The sequence below is a fragment of the Lissotriton vulgaris genome, chromosome 1_2, assembly GCF_964263255.1.
Source record: "Lissotriton vulgaris chromosome 1_2, aLisVul1.2, whole genome shotgun sequence".
Taxonomy (NCBI): Eukaryota; Metazoa; Chordata; class Amphibia; order Caudata; family Salamandridae; genus Lissotriton; species Lissotriton vulgaris.
The window spans coordinates 9254859-9282133 of NC_141686.1; the positions used below are offsets into that span (position 1 = coordinate 9254859).

The 27275-nt window shown below is 42.7% G+C and overlaps 1 protein-coding gene across 3 annotated transcripts in view; it reads left to right on the forward strand.

The window, feature by feature from the left end:
• Positions 1 to 27275, forward strand: part of PRR5 (proline rich 5) — a 583537-nt gene that overhangs the window by 394193 nt on the left and 162069 nt on the right. For all 3 annotated transcript variants that reach the window (XM_086952735.1, XM_086952737.1, XM_086952734.1), the window contains one exon: positions 13045 to 13102. In XM_086952735.1, coding sequence (XP_086808861.1) covers positions 13045 to 13102 — 58 coding nt within the window. The remainder of the gene's footprint in view (positions 1 to 13044; positions 13103 to 27275) is intronic.

A 27275-nucleotide genomic window follows, 5' to 3' on the forward strand; every position in this document is an offset into this window, starting at 1 on the left:
GCCAGCCTTGCTTCTCGTAAGCAAAGGCTATAAGTGCAGAGCGCACCTCTTGCAAGTTTTCAAAACACATAAATAAAAGGCATTGTCATTTACAATGCGAATAGCTCAAACTCTCGCAGAAGCGAGACCTGCAAATGCTTGTTACTTTAATCTCCCCAAGGACTGCCACCTCATCCGACAGAAGAGCGAATGAGCGCTGCTATTCTTCTTTAACTTTGATCTCGGTGGCGACCACCACCTCCCCAGGAAAAAGTGAGTGCTGCTATGTTCCTTTTACTTTAATCTCCCCCTGGGAGTGCCACCTTCCCTTGCAGAAGAGTGAGTGCTAATGTGTGCAAAATTGCACCAAGGGAGGCCTAGAGCCCTGAAGCAGAATTAGCCCCCTCCCACTACTTATCTTGTAAAAGTGGGACGGGCAGAAAAAGACTCCTGCCCGCACTGACTGTGGGTGGGAGAATAGAGCATCCAGCTTCAGCACTGCCCCTCCTGGAACCGTGGCAGTCCCTGGCAAAGATGAAGGTAAAAGGAGTGTGACGGTGATTGATCTCCCCAGGGAGGACGCAGTCCCTGGGGAGATTAACATAATAACCATTTTTAAAATAATGTAATGTAATGTAAATGGGTACTTGTAAAGCGCACGGCTACTCCAGAGTGTCCCAGCGCTAAGGACCACATGACAGAAGACCAGCCAGTATTGGACAAGCACTGTAGATTGTTACTGCTGGAACAGCCAGGTTTTTAACTGTTTTTTAAGTGTTTCCTAAAAGAGAGCAGATCCTGGACCTGGCTGAGAGGCAGAGGCAGGCAGTTCCATAACCAGGAGGCCAGCACTTGGAAAAAGCGCCTGCCTAGTTGGATGCGGAAAAACTTGGGAGTTGACATCAGAAGTTGTTGTGAATGCGGCACATAATGCTGAATCCTATTCCTAATATAGGTGGCCCTGAAAGCCAGGACCAAAGTTCTAAATTGAATCCTTTTCCGAACCGGCAGCCAGTGCAGTGACTTGTGATGTGTGGACATTCGTGCTCTGGGCCCAACCATGAGAATAGCTCTAGCCGCTGCATTCTTGACCACCTGCAGACGATTTAATAGGAACTCTGGTAGGCCAAGGTACATGACGTTGACGTAATCAAGCCTTGACACGATCAGGGACTGAACTATCGTTTTCCTGTGCACAACCGGCAGCAGGGGAAGAACGTTTTTTAACATTTTTAGCAGGCCAAAGCAGGTGCCGGCCCCAGTTGGTATCTGGGCCTTCATTGATAGTTGGGCATCTAGCTTGACCCCCAAGTTCTTTACAGTGCTCACTGAAGCTACTGGGGGGGGCCTGTCTTGCGGCCACCACTGGTGCCATACTTCGCAAGGGGGTGGCCAAAGAAAATGTTCTTCGATTACTCTGGGTTACCCTTTAATTGGTTCCAATTCAGCCAGGAGAAGACCTCAGTCAGGCAAATATTGATGTCTCCACCTCTGAAATCAGCACTGCATATGATACAGTTTTAGCACCATGTGCCTCAGCTATCAACGCGAGGAGATCCATATAGACATTGAAGAGTGACTGGCTCAGAATAGATCTTTGCGGAACCCCCACCTTCATAGCGGGAATGGGGGCCGCAAAGGGGGGGGGAACAGATTGTTTGCTAACTGTCACTAAGAAAGGACGAAAACCACTAGAGCACCATTCCCCCAACGATGCACTCATGGAGTCTCGGTAAGAGCTGGTCGTGGGGCACAGTGTCAAAGGCCACAGAGGTCCAAGAGGATAAACACAGCTTTTCCCCCTTTGTCCAATGTCTCTTTGATGGCTTCAGAGACCTTCAATAGGGCTGTTTCGGTGCTAAAATTAGCTCTGAAACCCGACTGGCTAGGGTGTAATACATGGTTAGCCTCCACATATTCAGTGAAAATGAAATTCACACATTTCCCCAAAACTTTGGAAAAGAAGGGCAGTAGAGATATTGGCCTATAGTTTGAGGCGAGCGAAGGATCAACCGCAGGCTTCTTAAGTAGAGGGAGGATTTTGGCATCTTTCCATCTATCCAGAACCTGCCCTTTTAGCAAAGAGGTATTAAAAATCGGGTTGACCGCTGGATTAATAATCCCAGCTATAGAGGACAGTACCTTGGCTGGGCAGGGATCTGTAGGGGAGCCTGACTTGAGTTTTCATTATCTCCAGTGATTTCTCCAAGGAGACCGGAGGAAACTGGGTGAGGCCAGAGCCTGCTTCCGGGTTAGGCGTGGATGCTGGCACTATGATTGCTTCATTCGCCAAAGGCGTAGTCTCCAAGACTTTTGAATAATTCTGATTTTATTGTGAAAGTGCCCCGTCAGATGATTCATCCACTCATTCGTGGGCATAAACGGCCTTTCCACCATACTAGGGGAGGCAAAATCTTTTACAATATTAAAGATTTCCTTGCTTTTGTTCGCTGCTGACTCAATTTTGGAAGCGAAAAACTGTTTCTTCCCCTTGTGGATTTTCTTCTAATGATCTTTCAGGACCTGTTTATAACTAGCTTTGTCCCTAGGGTTAAAATGTATCTGCCACACTCTCTGCAAGCGTTATATACAAATGCATAAATGTACTGCAGTGCAAGGCTGCAATTATTTAACTTAAGATGCCCAAAGGCAAAAAAGGCACCCCCTCATGCACTGTGGCTGTTTAATTTGCTAATTTTGTAAGTGGAGAGCAGGGGCACCATGAGAATTTTTTTATGACTACGGTGGCACCCAGAAGCGTGATGAGACACCTTAATGGTGAATTGAAAGTATTTGGTGGCACCCTATATCTCCTGGAGTCTCCTATATATGACCCTAGGAGAGTTATTCGTTCCCTTTACAGCAAATATTCTTGGAGCTTGCATTTTAGTTGTCGCTCTATTTTGTAAAGACCCTTGTTGTGTGGAGTATAAGGTTGTTTAGCAGCTCTTGTAAAGGTAGAAAAGACTCATGCACAGGGTATTGGAATATGAAAGGATTCATTGACACAGCTAAGGATAATAGTGGTTTGTTGCTTTTCATAGGTATTACTTTAGGAAAATGATGCTATTTTCACACACCTGAATGATGTTTACATTGACTGCTAATAATATATTTAATCTTTTATGAGTGTGATGAATGGTGTGGGCGTTGAGCTGGGTTCCTTGATTCAAAACAGTGAGAGGGATACCCCAAACAATAATTGTATTTGTAACTTGGTCAATGACTGTGAGGAAATGCCAAGATTAGGAAATGAAGTAGAAGAAATAGATAATGAACAAAATATGGGAGAATGCCAAACTGAGATAAGACTGACTTCGTGGAATATTGCAGGGCTCAAAAGAAACCAAGGGGATGTAGTATGAAAGGAATATATTGGACAAAGCGAAATAATTTTATTACAAGAAAAATGGGCTTTGGAAACCCCCCACAAAGTAGGCTTTAAAACATTTAGTGCTGCTGCTATTCCTTCAGTTAGAGGGAGGGCCTCAGGAGGTCTTGCTATTTGGGGACAAATCACCCTAGGTGTCGATATAAAGCAGATAGATTTCCCATGTCAGGATATGTTGGGAATAAAGTTTTTAGCACCTGATAAAAGGGAAGTCTACATAATAAATATATATTGTAGACCAAATTTAGCAAGTAAGGAATCTGAGGGTATTGAATGTTTAGATCAATGTTTAACCTTAGTTAAACAAAGGGCTCTGATATTTGTAGGGGGTGACTTCAACCGCAAATTCGAACCTGTGGTTGGGTTTGAAAAGATTTTCGAGGAAGAGGATACGGCCAATAACATCCCATTGCTGGCCAGTAGTCCAGTAGTACCCTGTACATCTGCTGTTGCGCAGCTAACAAGATTAGTTTCAGGTCACGGCCTACGGACCTGCAATGGCCAATTGCCTTCTGACAGCCCAAATGCCCCCACATTTAGTCGGGGCAATTCTAAAAGCTGCATAGACTATATATTGCGATCTATTCCCTTGTGGTCAATGGCTTATGCCACCTTGAGGGTTGAAGACACTAGCAGTAGTGTTAATGAGCCATTATTAACTAAGAATCATAGAGCCCTTATGTGGCCCTCGATAGGGGTAAATGAAATGGCTATTAAAAAGATCTATGACACTTTTGTAGAGATCGTTTCCCCGTATATAGATCTACCTGTAACAGAGATTCCAATTATGAAAATACACCATACATTGGTAGAAGATCTAATGCCTACATTAAGCAAGATCCCGAAAGGAAGAAAAAAGGGGGCAATGGAGGTGAGCACATTGGACAACCCATGGTATAATAAAGAATGCCGTGAGGCAAAAAAGAACCTCATCCAGGCAACGAAAGCCAAAGATATAGTGATCCTAAGGGAAAAAAGGGCCCAGTATAAGAGATTATTAACCCAAGCTAAAAAAAATCTGGGAAGATAATATCTGGACTGAATTAATTATTGCTGCCAAAACAGATGACCAATCAGCTTTTTGGCACTTGATATCTAAAGGTAATAAAAAGGGGAGAAGTATCAAAGACCTTTTTTTAGATGTAAATACTTGGGTAAGCCATTTTTCCCGCCTCTATTCTACATCCATTAATGATATTGAATATAGTCCACAAGATTATGAAACATCTAAGTAGTGCTTCATTATATTTTAAAATGGATGAAACAATGGCAGCAATAAACGCAGTAAAACCAGGGAAGGCACCTGGACCTGATAAGATACCAGGAGATCTATGAAGACATGATAAAGAGGTTTGGGGCCCTTATATCAATCTTTTATGCAAATCGGTCGCCACAGGCGCACCTATACCGGAAACATTGAAAGGGGCTGAGATTGCAACCATTTTTTAAAAGGGTAACCCTTCCCACTGTCAACCGATTAGTTTAATTGATGTTTTACAGAAGATATATGCACGGCGAATTTTAAAGAAATTGAATGATTGGGTTGAGGAACATAGTATTTTATCAAAATATCAGGCACGTTTTGGAGCTAAAACTAGTACAATTGACCAGGTTTTTTGATTTCTTTGCATAATTTGGAAATATACTATATTCAGGAAAAGTCATCTATATATTGCCTTTATGGACCTCAAGGCAGCCTTTGATCTTATCCCCAGAATCCTCCTTTGGAAATCATTAAAAGATCAGGGGGTTCCAGGGGAAATCCTCTTGCAGATAATAAGACTACATGAGGATAACTTTGCAAGGGTTAGATGGGGTCCAATGGGTGAACTCACTGATCCCATTCGGGAAAAAAGGGGTGTAAGGCAGGGGTGTGTGCTGGCCCCCACCCTATTTTCGTTGTATGTTAATGATAATCCTGAACAACTTTTGGGCTGCGAACATGATTCTCCCGAATAAGGGAGGGTGCCAGTACCGGCACTTTTATTTGCTGATGATACAATTTTAATATCCCAAACCCCCAAAGGTTTGCAAAGTTTATTAAACACCTTTGGGACATACTTTGAAGCTAAGGGCCTGGAAATAAATTCTACAAAACAAAATATATGGCAGTTAACCCACATAAATCCTTTTAAAAAATGTAACTGTCAATAATGAGAAGATTGAATATGTGCTTAATTTTAACTATTTAGGTATTACTCTGGATTCTAAAACGAACTGGAGACCACAGTTAGAAAAAAGTAAAACTATTTTACTCCAAAACTCTGCCAATAATAAGAAAACATGAGAATAGTTTGTCCAAAGCAGTATCTCCTTCCCTCGAGGTATATAAATATAGGGCGCAATCTGCATGCTTTTACTAGGCAGAACTTGGGGCCTGCGATTATTAATACATTTATGGTGGGCGAAAATACGTTTTTTAGATAATTAAGTCTTCCTGTGCGCACACCGCTAATACCAATAGTAATGGACCTAAATATACGCTGCACTGATGATCAGGCAATTTTACAGCCATTATTTTTCTGGGTCCGTCTGTTGTCTACAGACAAACTCGCTCATTGTAGAGAATGGTTAGAGGAAATCCTTAGACTAAAAAATGATACTGGGTTGCCATGGTTAAAACATATCCATGATTGGTTCCATAAACTAGAACTTGAGCATTTTTGGGAGGACCCTCTTGGATTGTCCATGGCTTCAAAAAAGTTGTTAAAGCAAACCTTTTGGGCTTTTAATCACGATATACACTGTCCCATTGTTCAAAACTAGGTACATTATCTACATGGTTCCTCTTACTGAAACCAAACTGGAACTTTGAGTCATTTTTGGATGAAATACAACCACAGTTGTCTAAATTTTTATATTCGAAATTTCGCCATGGTTTTTTACAGATAAAGGCAAATACAGTAAAATGGGTCCATAGCGATGGGGATGTAAATGCGGGATGTTGTGTTTTATGCCACACAGGTGCAATAGAAAATAAATTACATCTACTATTCTTCTGTCCAGCTTATATACAGTGTTGGAGGAAATGGATTAAACCCATTTGCCGGATCTGGGCACTAGAACCTGCTATGAGGCGGAAAGAATATTGCAAACGGATACCACACAAACAGTTGTTTTTAGTGTTGGCAGATACCGGTTTGGCGTAAGTTTAATAAGAAAAAGAGTAGGGTTGAAACTTTGGACTGTCTATGTGTGTACCTTATGTACATATGGAATTCATAACTAGGTTTATACTAGTTTGGCATTGCACAAGAGGAAATGTGTTCCCCTATATATTATATTAGGTGTATGCTATGAATTACGCATTTTTAATAGATTTTTAATAAATTAGACCTCTTAAATGATAAAGTATGAATTCATCTTATGAATGTCCGAAATTAAATGCTCCTCTGCGCAATTTTATTAACCAATGGATCAAATTGTGGGATTTTAAGTATATTTATTGTTCTTTTTAATGTTTAAGAAAGGTCTTGTATTGGGATATTGATTCCCGATAATTGCGTATTTGTCTGGCGGAGTCCCTTTTTTTTTATTTATTTTTTGTCATGACATGATGTTTTTCCATTGTGAAGTGTATTAACTAAATGTAAAATCTATTATGGTTTTTTAAATCAAAATAAAGATCATTGAATTGAGAGTGATGACGTCCTGACAATGCCACTTTTCTTGGATTTGTTAATGGAACCCAATTATATGCATTCGACGTGGTGAGGGTTTTTTGTAATTTTAGGAATCGGCCCATGCAGGAGCAGCAACTGCTGTAGTCTATTGCCATTTGTATTTCTGTCTGCCAACTTGGGCATAATTGTGAACTAATGTATTCAGTTGAGTAGTGTGTGCATAATAAATTATAATTTTTAGGAGTGGCTGTCAATGAGTTATTGAGGGTTGTTTATGTGCCTAAGGGCTGAGATATTAGGCCATGGCAGCCAGGCATTGTGTGGGCAGCCCCTGCTGCTCATGGTTAAATTACATGTGTAGTGTGGATTGGGCAGAGATGATTGGTTGGGCACAGCACCTGGCAGCTGCCCAGGCCCTGGAGTCAACACCACCGTGCTCAGTGTGGGTTTGATGCAGGGCCTAGCAATAGGCCAGGCTCGGAGGATAACCCCTGCTAGGCACTGCCTTTTTGTGTGCCGCAGGATTAAAAATGAAGTATAGCATTAAAAAAAATTACAATTGTGAATAAAACAAATTTAAAATCTGAGTTATGGTTCTCACTCAGTCTTGGCAAATTACTTAAATTCTCCTTTTATGGTTAGCATCATACGCCATAACACACGCCACCGACTGTGCAGAAAACCCCAAATTGCCAATGGTACAGAAACAAACAAAAGCTGATTCGGATAATAATCCGGTGCCAAGGCAGTCCTTGTGGACACCCTGCTGTGCACAGCTGAGCGAGATGACGGATGTAAATAAGAGTTGAGGTCAGGAAAAAAGTATATAATCAATTATCACCAAGAATTCATTGAAAAACAAAGATTAAAGTGGCATTATAGTTAGGTTCGGTAATAATATCTTAATATATGTTAGAAAAAAACAAAGAAATTTACTGAAAACAGGATGTTATCTCAGTATTGAATACAGTGTTTCCAAAAAAAGATATGAGTGGGAGAGAGCTCCTCCTTCCATCCCCCACATTCAGTTTGAAGAAAAGCTCACTGTTCCTCCTGAAGCCCATAGAGTTATTGCTTATCATATTTAAATTCCTTTCTGCAACCCAGGCCCTGAATGAGCTTCATTGACTCTCTATACAGAAGCGAGCCATTTTTAAAGCACTTTGCATAGCTTTTAAAGCCTTCGCTGGAATAGGCCCTGACTATTTGAAAAAGAATTTCATTTGGTATACCAAGCAGATCCCTTCATTCAGCTCTGCAAAAAAATGAGTTGTTCCTCCCCTTAAGCTGGTCTCTTGAGGAGGTCAAAGTTTTATTAGAAGCACTGCTCTACAATGGCATGATCCGCCCCGCTCTTTGATGTTCCCCCAAAAAGTTTTACCTTGCCTCTATGGCAAGTAAGTGTGCTCCACTTTGATCACTGTTTAGCGCCAAGATGCCTTAGGGCAGGGGTCTTCAAACTGTGGGGCGCGACCCCCAGGGGGGCCGTGGAGCAATGCAAAGGGGGTCACGCCTTCACAGTGTCACTTCTGCCCTGGCCTCCAGGGCTTCAGCCCCCCTCCTCCCCCATCCTGTGTCTCAGCCCGGGCTGCTGCAGTGCAGCTCGCGCTCCTGGGGCCTCAGCTGGGCAGTGTCTGGAGTCTTATCTCCATCCCGAGTTTTTCACAGGTCTTTAAAGACCATTTGCATATTTACATGCCTTTGTTAACTGATTACCAAAGGTTAGTTTTTTTATGGTTCCAGGGCCCAGGGGGTACTGGAACCATAAAAAAAACTAAGCTTTGGTAATCAGTTAACAAAGGCATGTAAATATGCTAACGGTCTTTAAAGACCTGCTGAAGCGTTTGAAGAGCAGCGCCTTTCTTTTTTTTAAACACAGAACAGCCACCTTACAAGCAGTGATGGGTGGGGAAGGCATAGCGAGGCGCCGAAGCTAAACACGCTCACATTAAACTATGCTTTTGGGGACATGGAGTTAAATTGACCAGCAGGAAGTGGTGGTGAGGGGATGGCTAAGAGCAGACAAAGAAATGTGATTTCGGGGGATAGTTTTTTAAAGAAGAAATGACTGCATGTATTTCTGCATTCTAAATGAAGATCGAGTTTGGGGTGAAACAAAAGTGCACATGATCTATGAGTGGAAACTCAGGAAGTGATATCACAGTCTGTTTATGTACCACTAATGCTTGTTGATTGAATCCTGAATTGGAGCCATCCACAGCCTGCATGCGTGGGGGCGAAGTGTTAATAAATGAGTGGCACACATTGACTCCAGCTGTGCGGCGACCGCTGTTATCTGAGAGCTGAAAAGTGCCTCACCTGCATTGGGAATTAAGTTATATCATGATCGCTTTTAAGACGGCAGACACTCATTAAATGTGATCCCCCTGGTCCCCCACTCTGCCTATTCCTTACATTTGTATTTTTACACTTACTGCTGTAGTGTGAGAATGCATTTAATGAAAAGAAATATAAAGTTGGGTTGCCAAAAGAAACATCCCTGCTATGTGTTGTTTAAAGATCATGCAGAGACCTGCTCTTGACACTAAATTGAGTTATAAATAAAAAAGTATGTATTAATTAGTTATGTGACTTTTCTGTCTTTATTCTCTTTAATTATTAGTCATGGATCATTGAGGCATCCCTAGAACACAATTAAAAGTGCTTTCTATTTATATTTGCTGTTCTAAGAATTCACAGATAAGTGAAAAAAATACAGCTGTAGGTGACTGTTTACTTCTGGGCCATCAAAATAATGAGCTGGTAACCCTAATCATTAGACTGGAAGTTTGTTGCAGGATCAGCACATTCTTTATTTCCTCCACCCTCGAACCCTGATTAATGCCATTATAGCAATAGTTTAACTTGTATCTGAAACCCTACGCTTCAAGTTTCTGGGAATGCACCCTGCTTTTAGACTACTCACTTCCATTCTCGCCTTCACTTTCACGTTCACGTTCACCCTGCACTCCCATCGATCACAATACACTCACACTGATCACAATGCACTCACACTGATCGCCATGCACTCACATCATTCACTCGCTCACCCTGCACTCACACCAATCACCATGCACTCACACCAATCACCCGCTCACCCTGCTCTCACAGTGATCACTGCACTAAAAATTTGCTTGCATTGTTCACTCTGTACCTCACCCTGCAGTCACACGAGCACACTTCTTACCCTGCACTAATGTGACACTTCACTCACCTGTCCCCCCCTTACTGCTCAATCTGTAGCTAACTCAAACAAGGCCATCACTAACCATGCACTAATTTGTCCCACTCTGCACTTACCGCTGAACCCAAATTCATATGGTCACCTCACTCACCCTGCAGTCACTCCTTCTACCCTACTCTCACACTGTTGCATTGCTCACCGTGCAGTCACATGGGCACTCTTGTCACCCATACAGTGCAGAAGGTTAAAGTGCCTGGTACAAAGAAGATGTACCATGCACATCACAGAACTGAGTGCGAGTAAACTATGAGTAGCGCTATAAAAAAATGAAATGTTTGTCAGACAGGTGCTATAGAGAGATGAGGTGTATTGTTGGTGAGTGCTAGTGAGGGAATTCATGGAGAAGGTGGAAAGACTGTTGCACCGTATGCTAACAGTGCTTGGACAAGCCCTGGCTGGGAGTGTTAAGCCCCCCCCCCCTGAATTTCGGGTCTAGTGGATACCCTGCTTCTGCTTATTATTTACATTGTAGTGCGCTACTGTTACCAAAAGGTGTCCTGGGGCTAATAACCATCTGCCTGCAATGTGAGAGAGGGATCCGGGGCCGGGAGAGGAGAGAAGAGAGGGATGGAAGGAAGTGGAAGGAAGGGGGTGAGAGGAAAGGGGCATGGGTAAACTGCTTAACTCTGCACAAGACCGCCACAGTTTGAATGCACCCTTGCTGCTCCCGGCCATGGCCAGGTGAGCTTCTAATGTGGCAGCGCGTATTCCTGCGGATTGGGAGGCCCTTCACAGAGGTTGACTAGACATCTTTCTGATGTTAATTGCTGTATTTTGGTTATAAACTGGTACTGTGTTATTGTGAGCAAAAAATGTCAAAATAATGAAGCAATTCTATCCCAAAATAACGTGGCATCACAGAACATTATTTACATTTTCTACTCACACAATTTAGTCAAGCCTGTCGCATAATTTGGTCCTCACCATCCTCATAACCTAGACGTTTAGAAATTTTTGTCAGGAGGGGGTCCTTACGCTTGAAAATGTTGACAGGGGGGTCTCGGCATCCAAAAGTTTGAAGACCTCTGCCTTAGGGCATTAGAGTGCTCTATAAAACCCAAGAATCAAATCAAAATAATAGAAAAATTACATTTCATAGCGTAACATTTGTTTTTTGAATGTGTGCACGCAGGCTACTCTTTAATCTCTCTCACCAGGGTAAATATGCTCATCAGGCCAAATCCATGGCGACAGTAATTTATTCCTAGAAATAATAGATTTAAATGTACAACAAAGTCGCAATACTTCCAGTTCTATTGTAAGATCGGACATTCAAGTTTGAACTTCATTTACTAACAAAAAAGAACCGCATACATTATTGCTGTTCTAGATATTGAACGTTATTACCCGTGCTGAGCACTCCTTTCTGTAAAAACACTAGTCCGGTAACTTAAGTGAGGCCACCAGACTCATCCCACGCTCACCACTGTGAGTTCCTGCAGCTGTCTCTGAAAGAGACACACCACAAGCACCGGCTTTAAAAGAAAGAGACCGCTCTAACTTCAAGTCGTGTACTGTCAGACGTGGCGTTTATGTCTACTTTTATCAGAACATGCCTTATGTAAGGGAGTCCTAGTCGAGACATGATTTGGATTTTCTAACAGTACTCCGTAGGACATATATGCAATGCATATGAGTGAGTGTGCATGTGTCTGGGCGTATGTTGCATGTTTCGCTGTTCTTCCGAAAAGGCTAGTGGTTTCGGGACTCATTACATGAGCATGATGCCAAAAACCATGAATATGTTCTCTAATTTCCGGGTACAGCATAATTCCTTGATTTTTTTTTTTTTTTTTTTACTCTTTTCTTGATTCGAAGCTCTGCAATTAAAAGGTGTTCCCATTAACTAATTAAACGGGGTGACCTAAAAACTTGGGTTATCCCATAGCATAGTCCCTTGGTGTGAGTCCCTTGTCGCCAACTAATCTGACATTTCGCTATATAAATATGGCCCTTGTATATGAACATTCCTTTACAAACACTAAACAAAACATGAACCTTTAATCTACCCTCCTCTTTCCTTTCTTGTCAGATATTGCCGAGAGCAGACGAATAACCCCATCCTGTGCGTATGCAGGGAGATTTCTATATGGGAATCAGCTGCTACATTAAAACCTCCGTCTGAATAAATACATTAACATATTTGGTTTTCTATTCTCCCCAAACCGCACCCAGAACCCAGCATTATAGATCAATGGTTAACTTATTGTTTTTTGTTTACAGTACTCAATTTTCAGCTTGAATCTCATATGCATCTTTTTTCAGTGCCAATGTAACCAAACTAAACCTGTAATAAAAAAATTGTATAACGAGGTATCTGTTTTAGTGGCCAGCAAAGCTACCTGAAGCACTGGGTGAAATGTACAACTCGTTGTCCAGTGCCTTGTAGTATATTTTCTTGTCGCCTGTTGCTTTGATGGCATATTCAGGTACCAGTTGTGAATGGTTTATACATACCCGATATGTAACTGTATTAATTCTACGTGTTGTCTGTGTTGCCTTTACACAGGTAATTTTTTTACTCAATGCTGCAATCTCAGTCTTGACTTTGATGGGTAATTACAAAACGTTTACTTAAAAAAGTCAAAATATTTTGGTCTTCACTTCAGAGATTTACTCCCACGCACTGCTAAACTATGCGTGTGTTTTGCACTTTGAGTTAGAAACACAAAATGATGTAGGTAGCAAAGCATGTCAACAGTAGGTAGGCAGGCAGAGGAATCCTGCAGCGGCTGAGTGCCCGCTACCAATTACAGTGATTTAGCGTTAAAGGAAACTTCAGGTTTACGTGTCCTTTCCTCTTCCAGAACCAGCTCCTCACAAAAGGCATGGTCATTCTGCGGGACAAGATTCGCTTCTATGAAGGTAATTGCATGAGTGTACGTCACGCATGGCATATGTTTTATTGCACCCAGCTGTTATTTACTTACATGGAAGTTCAACGAAACACCAATTCGAGTACATCATCATGTTAACTTAATGTGAGAATTCCGGATAAAATGGTGTGGCCTGGTCTGTGATATTTCCTGAAAATGGACACGAACTTCCATCATAAAATGTATGTGGGAGTTCAGCGGTGGCTGGCCCACTGTGGTAAGGTAGGTCGAGGTCCATCGTTCCTACCGGCCTCAGAGGCATTAGCTAAGCAGAGGGTCTGAACTATCAGGCCTGAACTTTAGCTAATTACTCACTGGCTTATGGGCACTGAAGGTGGGCGGAGGGCTGCTGAGCCCTGGCCCTCCTGCGCACAGAGGGCAGATAGCATGCAGCCTCCCCAGCTCTCTTACAGGCGAAGCCTTCCCCAGCGAGGCAGTAGAGGCAGGGTCCTAGGCGTAACACACGCAACCTGTCAATCATAACAGCCTCTGCCTGTTCTGTGTGTGTATTAGTATAGCGTAAAGGGACAGAGCGCTGTACATTATGTGAAGGGTCGGGAGGGAGGCTTATAAAATCGTGTACATCAAATCGGGATTACACAAATACATTTACAGATATTTAGGTTGTGGGAGATTAAGTGTTTTGCCCAGAATCACACGATGTTGAGTCAAGCACCAAGGCCAGGATTCAAACCTCTGTACCAAGGTTCCAGAGGCAGTAACTCAAGTCGCTAAGCCACATCTTCTCATCTGTACATGCTGCCTTGCTATGCCTTGTGCTCCTAGGCCTCAATAGATATCACCATTTCTGCTATTTGTTGCTGATAACTGTGTGAAATACTGAATCTGCCTATTTCGAACACCAGTTCTTGTGAGCATATGGTGACAAAGACAAGCTTGTTTTGGGGGATCAAACTTGTATTATATTTCAGGAAAAAAATGTTTTTTCATCTGAATGACAAGGTTCGCTTTAAGAAATCAAGCCTATTTATCTAAAATTAAAATCAGGTTTTTTTTACGTTGAAATGACTGCATTTTTTTTAAATTGGCAGGCTGATGTTTAGACATAATTACTGCATTCCAAAAAATGTATTTAAAACTGTTATTTAAACAGTAATTCAAGCTGAGTTTGGGAAGGTTATTGATGATATTGGCTCTGTAGTCCTTAGTCGAAAAGCTTTAATGATAACAATACTCTGGTTACGTGCCTGGCCATGCAAAACTAGAGGATATTTGACCCTTCTGTGGTCCAGTCTACATATTGACCCTGTGTGATTTATCTCGCTCTACTTTCTGCGCTCTGTCATTTGGAGACTTTTTATTTTTTTCTCCCTGCCCGTACTGAGCAGATTCTTAATCCTAACACATGGATGATCTACCTGGAAGGGGCAGTATGACAAAGGAACTGAGGACTTTTTGAGATGATAGACCATGTGTCATTGGCATTTCAGATCTTTGCTACTGCCTGGTACATCGGAACTACAATGAACTGAGACCTGTAGGTGAGATGGCGCTATATAAGCTAATGTAACAATAACAATAACAACTGTCCTGTGCCGACCTCTTCATTTTGTGTTCATATATCTGAAAAGTGTACTGCCAGGCCAGGTCTCCCTGAAATGGAACACAAGCAACCCAGGACCAATTTTTCCCTAATTAGGGCTCATCAACCAGTTATAACTTGGTTCCAGGTCGGGCTGGAATGTTCCCATTGGAGCAGGGTCAAGTATGATTTGCATGTGGCTGCATCCAAACTGAGGTGGCATGGTGAACAAAGTATCGATGTACTGAGATGCAGCCCTCGGTAATTACCAGTGGCTGAGATTAATTTAAGCATTCCATCCACCACTTTTTTTTATATACTTTAAAGTGGCATGTGCAGGCTCTGCAGTGGGACCTGGCATCTCTGGGCCCAGCGCCAGGGAAACCTGTTGGATTCCATCCAGGCTTTGGAGAATACTGCAAAAGATCTGCAGTGGCGGCTACTCGACCACAAATGGATCAGTAGCAGACACCTTTCCCTACCCCACCTGCCGCTAAAGATGATGGTGACCAGGTCATTGCTGGTGGCATGGAGAGGTCTTCTGAGAGGTGGAGCTCAACGGACACTGGTCTCCAGCGGAATTGCTGGAATTGTGAGCCATTCGCTTGTCATTGAAATCCTTCCTCCTGTCTAGCAAGGTGAAACTGGTTCTGGTCCTCGCTGTCAATACCACTGCGATGTGGTATTGCAACAAGCAGCTCTGGGTGTGGTCCTGGGCTCTGTGACAGGAAACGCTGCAGCTCTGGAACTGACTGGATTGTCAGGGCATCTCCCTGACAGTACACTACCTGGTGAGGAAATTTAAACCCCATGGCAGACAAAACCAGTCGGCAACACTTCACAGATCATGAACGACATACACACATGAATGTGTCTGCAGGTGTCTTCTTACAATGGGGAGAACCCTAGCTGTATTGCTTCACTACCACGGAGAACACACCATGTCAACCCTTTGACACACTGGTGTGCCCAAGAAGGTTCTCTGTTTCTCAGAGGTAAAGTCCATTTAGAGTGGATCACAGGACTCCTGTATGCCTTTCCGCTTCTGCTTCTTCTGCCCTGAATTCTGAAGATCAGGAATGATCAGGGCCAAGTTATCTTAGTGGCTCCAAATTGAGCCAGGATCTGATCAAGCTGCCGTTTTGGGAGGCCCCTGGGTTGCAGCAGCAGGGCAAAGTCGTTCACCTGGGCCTGCAAGTTCTGTACGTCTATGCATGAAGACATTGCGGCCTCTGTTCGAGAGCTTTGGCTTCCTAACCCTGGACCCACGCCACTGGGTGCATTGTTTGGGAAAACCTTGTGACGAGACCTGAAGGGTTTCCTGTGCTTTGTGGGCATCTGCAGTTAACTGCTGGGGATCTACAGCAGGTCACACCTTCTCTTGAAGGGGAAAACATTTCTCCTGAAAGGCGATCCCGCCTTCATGCAGGTGCTGCTGGACGCCTGAAGGGCTAATCCAAATGGATGAAATTAAGTAACCCTTTCTGTCCGTGTTAAGTGGTTCTGACTGCCTAGTGAACAGGTTGCCACCAGGAGCTAAGTGTATCATTGGCTGGTGGAGTTGAAAGACTGAGGGGCTGGGTCACGAGGTGTAGACACAGTTTAGTGACTGTTTGACCTTCCTGCAATAAGAAAGTTCGACAGTTGCATGTAACTGTAAAGTGTATATACAATGCATGTGTTGTGATTTCAATAAAGAAGATTGACAATTGCGTATAACTGTAAAGTGTATATACAATGTGCATCTCGTTTTGATTTCAGTGTGTGTGTTTGTAATACAAAGACAAGTGTTTTCAAACATACAATGAGTCTTTTTTTGTGAACGCAGTGTGTTATGAGGGGGTGTTAAACCAGCAGTTTACTCTCAAGCCCTGAGGATACGCCTGACTGCAATGCTACCAGAGGGTGACCACAGGTTATTGGATAAGTGTATCATACTCATTCTGTTTGGAACAGTGGGTTCTGACTGGCTTCTATGAATCATAGCCAGCGCGAAACTGTGGAGTTTAACAGTGAGGTATCTGCAGTTAGATAGAGTATTCACAATAAAGAGTGTTACCTATGTCAGTAACTTGTTCGTTCAACATATTGGTCTGTGTTTATCAGGTTCTAACTGTGCCCATGTCTATTTGCTATCTAACAAAAGCATAGTGGTTCTCCAAAACGTGCTGCTGTTAGTTGAGCCAACACTGAACTTAGCATCTTAGTTAGTCTTGTCTTGATCACATCATGGCATAGGGCGTTGTTTATCTAAAGTCCTCATCTTACTCCTTACACATTATTCAGCTGTTGAAATAACATTTTTAATATTAAGACAGAGGGTTCAGAAAATAGTACAAACTTTTTGTATTTCTCTATCTAGTTTGAAATGTCTAGTAGAATATCTCTTCATATTTTCTATATTTACATTTATATGCAACTTTTATATTCTGTTTTTTTTAATTCTCTCATAAGCTGATTTGCTCATACTCATCTGCTAGAGCAATCCAACAAAATCTTTTTGTATCCATAATCTGTGATTTCAATAACGCATGTTGAGGCAGCCTTATTGAATCTTCGGAAAAGAACAGGAGCAACTGTATAGAATGATAAACACCCCAGATATTTATTATCTGTAAGCAGCAATATCAATTGTGAAGTATGGAAAATGTAACATTGAATTCAGAAAGTTCACATTACATATCCATTATATCTAAGCAACGAATACTGCTATTTTCACTAGTGGATAGTTCCATGTGAAGTATTTTACAAGTATTATATAGTTTGCTTTAATTTTCAGCAAAGTACATAAATTATTACAACTGTGCAAATGTGTTCGGTGCTCGTGCAGAAAAAAAAGTGCGTATACAGAGTTCACGAAAAAGACCAATTCAAAACCAAGCACTAGTTTTGGGGCAAAATGTATTATGTCTATCCAACAAGCCAAGTCTAGACACTACATTTCCTGGACAAATTTTCCACACTGCTGACGATGTTTCCACTGGAAGGTGATTTATGGGTATAAGTGTGAAATTCCTTAAAAATTCAATGCATTTTCTAGTACGTATCTGAAGTTAATCTAAGTTTTTGTCATGAATTTTTGACAATAGACCAAATGCTTAAAGTAATAGCATGTCGGGTACCACCTGGATTTTTCAACCCCCTTCCACTGTTCAATGCATACATGCAGCCCTTGGTTTGTTTAGTAAAAGAGCACCAACCTTGTAGCGACATGGAAGATTGTCACCCACACTGTGACTAAAAAGCATGTTGGAGTTTTAACACCATTCGCGCTAGCGGAATTCCGCTCGCACGCTGGGATTTGCGAAAACGCACTTTACGTGACGAGCTGGGCTCGTCATCAGCGTGCGAGGAGGCTACCCCAGCTCGTCATCAGCGTGGAAGGGGTTAAACCTACCTTTCATCCAGTCTGGGACAGACATTTTTTGAATAGTATAGATTTCCTGCCCAACCGGTTCCTAGTTATAAGTTCTCTTGTATGTATAGAGGTAGCCTATCTAATTCGATTCACTTGGTGCCACTGCCTAGGTAAATTCCCCTACACCGTCCCAATCAATGAAGAGTCTGTTTTTTTTTTTTTGATTCGGAGATATTCATATCCCATCAAATGAATATGGTGGTAACTCGAAAATCTAAACATGATCATGAAAGATCTTCTCTCTGCTTCATTTGTACCACTCACACAGCTTAGTGAAGAGTCCAAGCCTTCTAGAGTTGATTACTATAAGACATATTGCGGCTGGATTCCATAAGTAAAGACTTGTGAAAATTGAGAGAACACCAAACATCATTAAATCTTATTAATCTCAGGCATTGTAACAAGGCAAACGATGACAGTGAACACACTGGTGAAACGACAGTTTAAACTTCTGGAGCACAACTCTCAAAGTGCAAAGAAACTATCTGAGAATCAGGACATATTGGAGACCTGCACTCTTCGGGCAAGCATTAAGTAACGAACTGTGTGTTTGTTTCAATGACGTGGCAAATGAAATAACCCTCTACATACATACTAGTCTGCCTAACCCCAAGTGTGTTGCTTTATGTTAAGATTGTACTCATGTATTCCTATTGGGTTAGAGTTGATCACATGAATACAAGAGCTAGAGCTATCCATATGGGACTGGTAATATCGAGATTTTAAGATTCTGACACTTTCTAAGTCAGTGCTAAGACTGCATGTTGAGCAGGTAACAAAACCTCTAAATATGAAGAAAATCGAATAATTGAAATTATGGGGGAGTGAGCAATGTGAGGAATAACTGCAGATAGTGTTGTAAATAGTTCACAAAGCATTAGTGCATAGGCACTTTGTGCAAACCAGTGTATCAATAACCTAAAAAGTTCAGTATTTTATTTCATATTTTTGTTCAAATATTTTTTTTTCATTGCAAATCAAAATGTTGTCGGAAGGACATTTGCTTTATTATGATAATTTGAAATAATATTAATGCTCAAATGTCAGGAGAAAAGAGATTTGAGTAACTTTGCAGTTACCTACTGCACATAGAATTAGCCTGCAGAACCTGAATATTCATGGTGGTCAACTATGTGAATTGCAGAACAAATGAAACTGGAAACGTAATGCATTCACCATCTAAGAATTTGCCACATTGGGAATATTTCCTGCAGATGCCAAAAGGTCGCAGGGCGGAACAAAAAAATCTTTTGCAACATTGTGCAGATATTACAAACCAGCCTAGAGCGTTCTTGAAACATATTTGTAGTACTGATTTAAAAAGATTTCAGGTTGGGCTACAAAATTCACACTACAGAAAAAATACATTTCGGAGCTAACAACTCCCAATCAGGCTTGAGCTACCTAAACTATTAAACTTGTCTTAAGTAGGACTGTCCAAGACCTATTTTACTTCACTTTCCTGTGCACTACCCAGCCCTCACACCCGCAAACACCCAACGACTTCTTCAAAAAGATCTCCGATAAAGAGGCCCTTTTACGGGAGCTCATCAGGCATTGCAGCGCCGGCCTGACAAGGAGCAAACGCCCTATGATTAAGCATGACATGCTCCGGGGTGTGTGAGGGCATCACGAAGAAAGACCTCCCCGTCCCCCCACGCCCAGCCAGGAATTGCACACCCCCTTAAAAACACTGTCTCTTCAGGAGCTAGTGTGCAGGACCTCATAACTCGGCTCCCACCCTCCTTTGTAAAAACGAACAACTTCCAAACCACATACTTTTCTCTTTTTTTACATATTTACCAACCTACTGTGTATTTTGTCTTCTGGGACCTCTTTTTCTGAGCCACCACATCATGTTCCTGTACTGAAAAGGGAAGTCTGCTCTGGTGACTAACCGCTCATGTCTTCATCTGCGCACACCCAAAGCTGCCAGTTGGCACAGCGATCTGCAATTTATCAGACCGTTTTGACAGAATTGATATTAGCTACTTTCTGAAGTCTGTGGCTGTCTGCACCCAGATATTGTCTGCTAGTGTAAGCAAATGGAGAAGCAGGTGGTTTGATGTGGGAGTTTGAAATGAATAATTGGAATTGAGTTAGTCCTTCTTAATATTGTGCGTGTGGTTGGCGGTAATGGGCACTACCTCTCATTTTTTATCTGACTTGCCCAGAGTAACAAAGAGAAATGCAGTAGTGAAAGCTAGGAGGAGAAAAGGGAAAGTAAAACTATCAGTGAAAGGTAGAGAGACTCTTTTAGAATAGAATACACTGATATGTTTAGGTCTGTATTCTTCCTCCTCCTTAATCACTCCCTTCAATGTGAGTCCTCGGCCAAATTACGTCCCCAAATGTGGATGGCAGATTTGGTTCCTATAATGCATGATTTCGACCAATCCCGTTACAGCAGTATCATACTAGAGAACATCACCAAGCACAAGAGAGGATCAATGTGTTTGAATCAAGGGTCCGTAATAATTTCCAGTTCGCAAATTAATCAGATGAAGAAGCAGTATTTTCATTCTTGTGTGAGCTACAGTGGCTGCAGTTACACAAGGCCCTCAGCGCTGCGTCTGTCCTTAAAAAGAACATATCCACAACCTTGTTGCCTCAACACAAATGAACCTGGTATGAAGTCCATCTTGGTCTTGAGCACCTCTGCTGTAGTTCTAGCCGGGAGAGGGTGCTGCAGGTTACAGATGCTACTCTGCTCCAAAGGATCCTAATTTTCCTGTTCCAGATATCCTTGTGGGTCTCAATGTTTCAGAGTAGAAGGCTCTGCAGAGCATTGGGTGGATCTAAAGGGTTGAAGGACTCCTCCCATGATGGCAATATTAAGATCAGGCGAGACATCTTTTAATGTGGCCACAGACGGAATCGTACCGCTTGTGAGGTAGATAGCACCTGGCTGTGGTCTTAGCAGCTGCGCCAGGAGCAGGACTTCAGGGGGCCGGGGCTCTGAGGGTGCAAGGCTATGCCCGAGCATGCAGTATCAAGTCACCCAGTGGGCATGCAGTAACCGTCTTCTGTATCTTAAGTACTAAGTTCCATTTCTTATCAAAAGCAAAATATGGCTGATAAGCAGCCACTATGTTCTGCTTGTCTTGCATATTAATATAGAAGATCCATGCATGGGGAGAAGTGTAGTTTGTGTTGTAAAGTAAAGTTGCTTACTTCTCACAGAACCGTTCCCTAATTTTTGAAACGCTGTCCGAATTTTGTGTGAATTTCTGATGTTTTTTGCACTATTGCCATTGCTTTCATATCATTGTAAAAGACATTCCAGCACACATTGGGACTTTTAAAGCAATACAATTGTTGTCAACCTAATTATTTAAACAAACTGCAATACTAAGTTCAGGGTAAAACAAGTTCTCATTAAAAAAAGACTTGTCCTAAGCTTGGCAGCAGAAACGCACCCTGGTTCAACGATGAGCTTAAGAAATCCAAGAAACTCTGTCGCTCCCTTGAGAAGGACTGGAAAAAAGACCCAAACACCAGCACCAAGGACGCCTTCAAAAACGCCATCCGCATTCACCACCAACTGATCCGGACAGCCAAGAAAGCCTCATTCAAAGACAGACTAGACAACAACGCCCATAACAGCAAGGAATTATTCAACATCGTCAAAGAGTTTACCAACCCCACTGCCAACTCCAACAACATCACCCCTTCTCAATCCCTCTGCGACTCCTTAGCTTCTTTCTTCCACGAAAAAATCTCAGACATCCACAACAGCTTCGACAACCTACCTGTAGACCAACCCACTCAACGTTCTACTGATCCTTCACCACCCCTGAACACTCTCAATAACTGGAACCCAATCTCCACTGAGGACACCATCCGCCTGATGAACTCCATCCACTCAAGATCCCCCACAGACGCATGCCCTCACCACATCTTCAACATGGCAGACTCCATCATCGCACCCTACCTCCGAGACGTCATTAACTCCTCCCTCAACTCAGCCACCTTCCCGGAAAGCTGGAAACACGCCGAACTCGGCGCCCTTCTGAAAAAACCCACAGCTGACCCCACCGAACTCAAAAACTACCGCCCCATCTCGCTCCTTCCATTCCCAGCCAAAGTCATCGAGAAAGCAGTCAACAACCCGCTCGCCACCTTCCTCGAAACCAATAAAGCCCTTGACTCCTCTCAATCCGGCTTCAGAGCCAAACACAGCACTGAGACCGCACTCATTGCTGCAACGGACGACATCCGAACACTGCTGGACAATGGAGACACAGTCGCCCTCATCCTCCTTGACCTCTCCGCAGCCTTTGACACAGTATGTCATAGCACCCTACTACAACGCCTCAAAAACATTGGAATCCAAGGAAAAGCACTGGACTGGATCACCTCATTCCTCGCCGGAAGGACTCAGAGTCCGCCTCCCACCATTCAAGTCAGAGGCCTCTGAAATCATCTGTGGCGTCCCACAAGGATCCTCTCTCAGTCCTACCCTCTTCAACGTATACATGAGCCCCCTCGCGACCATCGTCCGCCAACACAACCTCAACATCATCTCCTACGCCGACGACACCCAACTGATCCTCTCACTCACCAAAGACCCTAACACCGCCAAAACCAACCTACATAAAGGAATGAAAGAAGTAGCAGAGTGGATGAAGCTCAGCCGTCTGAAACTGAACTCAGACAAAACAGAAGTCCTTATCTTAGGAAGCACCCCCTCTGCCTGGGACGACTCTTGGTGGCCAGCGGCCCTTGGAAAAGCGCCCATCCCGACGGACCACGCACGGAACCTGGGCGTCATCCTAGACTCCTCACTCTCGATGACCAGACAAGTCAACGCCGTTTCATCATCCTGCTTCAACATTCTTCGCATGCTCAAAAAAACATTTCGCGGGATCCCCACTGAAACCAGAAAAACGGTCACCCACGCACTGGTTACAAGCCGCCTGGACTACGGAAACACCCTATACGCCGGAACCACCGCAAAACTTCAGAAAAATCTACAACGCATCTACAACGCATCAAGAACGCATCAGCTAGACTCATTCTTGACATCCCGCGTAAAGACCACATCTCCAATCACCTGAAAGACCTCCACTGGCTCCCTATCAATAAGAGAATAACTTTCCGCCTCCTCACCCACACACACAAAGCACTCTACGAACTTGGTCCCGAATGCCTCAACACACGAGTTTCCTTCTACACCCCCCCCGCCAGCTTCGCTCTTCCAACCAAGCCCTTGCCGCTGTTCCTCGCATAAACAAAACCACCATGGGAGGTAAATCCTTCTCCTACCTAGCGGCCAAAACCTGGAATTCACTTCCCATTCACTTACGACTCACCCAAAACCACCTAGCATTCAGAAAACAGCTTAAAACCTGGATATTTGACAAATAATCTCCCCTCCCCTCCTCAAGCGCCCTGAGACCCTCTGGGTATACAGCGCGCTATATAAATTTTGACTTGAAGCATTGAAGTCTCACTTTACTTACGTAATTATGCAGAACTCTGTGTACATTACTGGCCTCAAAAACAAACAATATTACAGATTTAAGTCTAAATCGATGCCTTATATTGCTCAATAAAGGCTTGCACCTTTCATTACAGACCTTCTTTCTGCCTGATGTTTTTTTAATCCAAGAAGAAAATGCTTGATATGGCATTGGGGTGCTCGTGTGTTCAGTATGCTATGGGCCCGACACAACTTCCAGTAATGAAAATAATATGTTTTCAGGATTTCTTTCCAGAACACAGCCAGGATATGGGTGTACTATGCCCAGCGGCATCAAGGACTTAGGCAATGTGGCAACATTGTTTACAATAAGAGTGAATAATAACAAATATAGTATTATTGTAATAAAATAAAAACATTATATCCATATATCCAACTCCTCATTTCTTTCAGCTAACTGAGCTAATTAACCTTTGCACCAAAAGAGCCTACTTTGAGAGAGTTTCATAGAGGTTCACACCTGTATACTTTTCTGAATAATGGAATCAATGCTTACTAAAGAAACACAAGCATTTACATCTGAAAGTCAGCATATAAGCTGAGCCAAGGCTGAGTATGCCTTCCAATAGCCATCGGCAAGGAAAGGGAATTGACTCTGTATGATCCTTGGTTTGGAGTCTCTGGGATGACATTTTTCTCTGTCTTGTAACATTCTTTTCTGGTCTATATATTCTGTCTGAACATTTTCAAAATGAACAATTACTTATAATGCCCTTCTAAACTTTCACGTACTTTTACATTCTATGAAACCATTCTTCTTGTTTGGAAACAGTTCATGAGAAGCTGAGATATCAATTTGATGAAACCTTGTTCATTATATAAAAATAATCACTAGAAAGGCACTGTTGGATCTGGTCCTTTCTGTGGGGTCTTCCTCATACTTTTTGCCTCCACCATCCTGTTTTACGGACTTATTTTTGCTGGCCTTATGACTATGCACACTTTACCAATGCTAACTAGCGCTAAAGTGCTTGTGCTCTCTACTTAAAACAAGGTAGAATTGACTTATACATAATTGGCATATTTCATTTACTTGTAAGTACCTGGTACAGTGGCACTACCTGTGCCCAGGGCCTTTACAATAAATGCTACTAGCGGACCGACAACACTGATTGTGCCACCCACTTAAGTAGCCCTTTAAACATGTCTCAGGCTTGCCATTGCAGCCTGTGTGTGCAGTTTCAACCAATATTTCTATCTGGCACGATAAACCTTTTGCCAGGCCCAAACCTTCCTTTTTAAGACCGATAAGTCACTCCTAGGGTTGGCCCTGACCAGCCCAGAGGGTATGGTGCAATGTTTTTAAAAGTTGGAATTGTACCTTTTATTTTTACATGTCCTGGTAGTCAAAAACGCTTACCTTTGTTTTTCACTACTGCAAGGCCTATCTCTCCGATATGATGATATTGGAGTCACCTTATTACATTTAATAAGCTGTAACTTCCAAACAGTAACAGATAACCTGTTCATGTTTGGTTTCTTTAGAATTGTAATGAAAACCCCTCTTATGGTGGAGTCAGATTTTTGGTTACAATCTTGAAAATGCCCCTTTTAGAAAGTTGGCATTTTCTTGCCTTTATCATTTAGTGCCTGTAGTCTGTCTCTGGGTCACATGACTGGGTGTAGCTAGCAGTTGAGTTTTGTGTATTCCTCCTAGACAGCAAGACACAATAGAGAGTTTAGCTGTGCGTGAATGGGTCATCACTGGCAGGATTGGAGGTCTGAGCTGGGCTTTAATAGTGTGTGTACTGCCTTCATACAAAGGGCTGAATACCCCCTGTAGTTAGTCTGGAGCCAGGGCAGGAGAGGCAGGAAACCTCTGCACTTGAAAGGGAAACCTCTAGAAGCCACTCTCACTTCAAAGAAAGACGCAAGTATAAATATTGGACCTCAGACACCAACACTTCAATACACTTCTGGATCTGTGGAAACTCTGACAGGAAGGAGAACTGTTGTGCTGCTGAAAGGACTGCCATTCTGCTAGACTGCTGCCCTGCTGCCCTGCTGGACTACTTCTTTGCTTGATTGCTGCCCTGCTGTCTGAGTCAGAGGGATTTGGACCTGTACCTGAACCCAGGATTCCCAAAGTGACTCCAAGGGCTAGTCTCCTGTTCAGATCCACAGGGACTTAACGGGCTCCAACCACCTGCACCGGAACTCAGCTGGTGCAAGCCCTGACCCCCAAGTGGTGCCTCTCGGGTTCTGGGCCTTTGGTGTTGTCTCGTAGAGGCCGAGTTGACGTTTTTGGGCTCTTTGTGATCACGAAGGGGCCTGTTAGTGCCGAAACCTTATCACTCGCACAACCCACCAATGCTGTGTTATTACTGTTTGAGGTGGTGCATAAATAGTTTACTCATTGCTTCTAAGTTAAGCCTGGCTGCTCTGTGCCAAGGTAGCAGAGGGTTGAGCATAGGTTAATTTTGGTTTTGCTTTTGCCTCACTCTGACAAGGATTGTGGTTGCTGCTTGAGTAGGGTTTCCCGTCCCCCAATCGCTCACAGGCACATTTCAAGACCATGGACCGCTAAAGGCTCCTCACCGCTTCTACCAGCTAGTTCCTATAGGTCTCAACGTTGTTGCCCACCTCCCTGGATATGCTGTTTCAAGTCAAAAATACCAGTCCTACAATAACGGAGAGGGGGAAAAAAACGATCCAGTAATCTTAAAAGTCTAAAGAAGCAAGGAGATACAAGTTTCTTTTATAGATTAATCTTTATTCCCCTCTGTATAAATCAGCGTTGACCGCTAACACGTTTTGCTCAAGTATCATGAGCTTCATCAGGACTTTAGTATTGTCAATGAAGTCCCAAAGTTATGCATTTTTTAAGACACCAATTCATTGATGTTGCCACAGTCGATGTCAAACCAATAGAATCTGTTAACATGTGACCCGGGGAACGCCGAACACAGTGAAAGGCTGTAGTAAGATGTGCAGTTCTCAATTGACCTTGACTGAACGTATGTTGAGGGTTTCTAACCAAAGCCAAGCAGAACTTCACTCACCTTTTGTGTTTTTTTGTAGTAAATAAATATGTATAAACACAGACAGATACAGCTTACGTTTTCTCTATTGGCTTTTCCAATGCTTGTTTTATTTTATTTAAAGACCCCACTATCTTACCGGTCTGTTTTTTTTTTTTAATAGTTACTCATGTTTGAAGCAGCTGCTAACTTTATGCAGTCTCGGGCGTGCTGTCTAGGAAGGAATTTCTTCCAATTACCTCATTTACCTTGCTTCAACACTTGCTACTAGTCTGAAAACGGAAAGTGCAATTTGAATCAACTGTGGCTAAGTGGTACAATTATTTTACAGAAGAAAGTCTTGGGTACCAATTAAACCCCTACGTGGTAATTGTAGGCAGCAGCTTACAAATGGAAAAGTGCAGTTTTCCGACAGGAAAAAAAAACACTAATGTGTTTTTGCACCAGATTTAATATTGCAACTATGAAAACGATGCAATCAAATCACTAATGTGTTTTTGCACCAGATTTGATATTGCAACTATGAAAACGATGCAATCAATTAACAGTTTTGACACACTGGAGCTGTGATTAATGTTGTGACACAAACCGTGTGCTCTAGATCGAGCCATCTTAAAGGCTGGCGTTCAGATCTGTCCCAGGATGCTGAAACGTATTGTATTTTTTCTCCATGAGACTTGGCGCATCGGTAACTTGTTTAAAGCAGACTGCGCCTCCCCGGTTTCGGACCCTCGT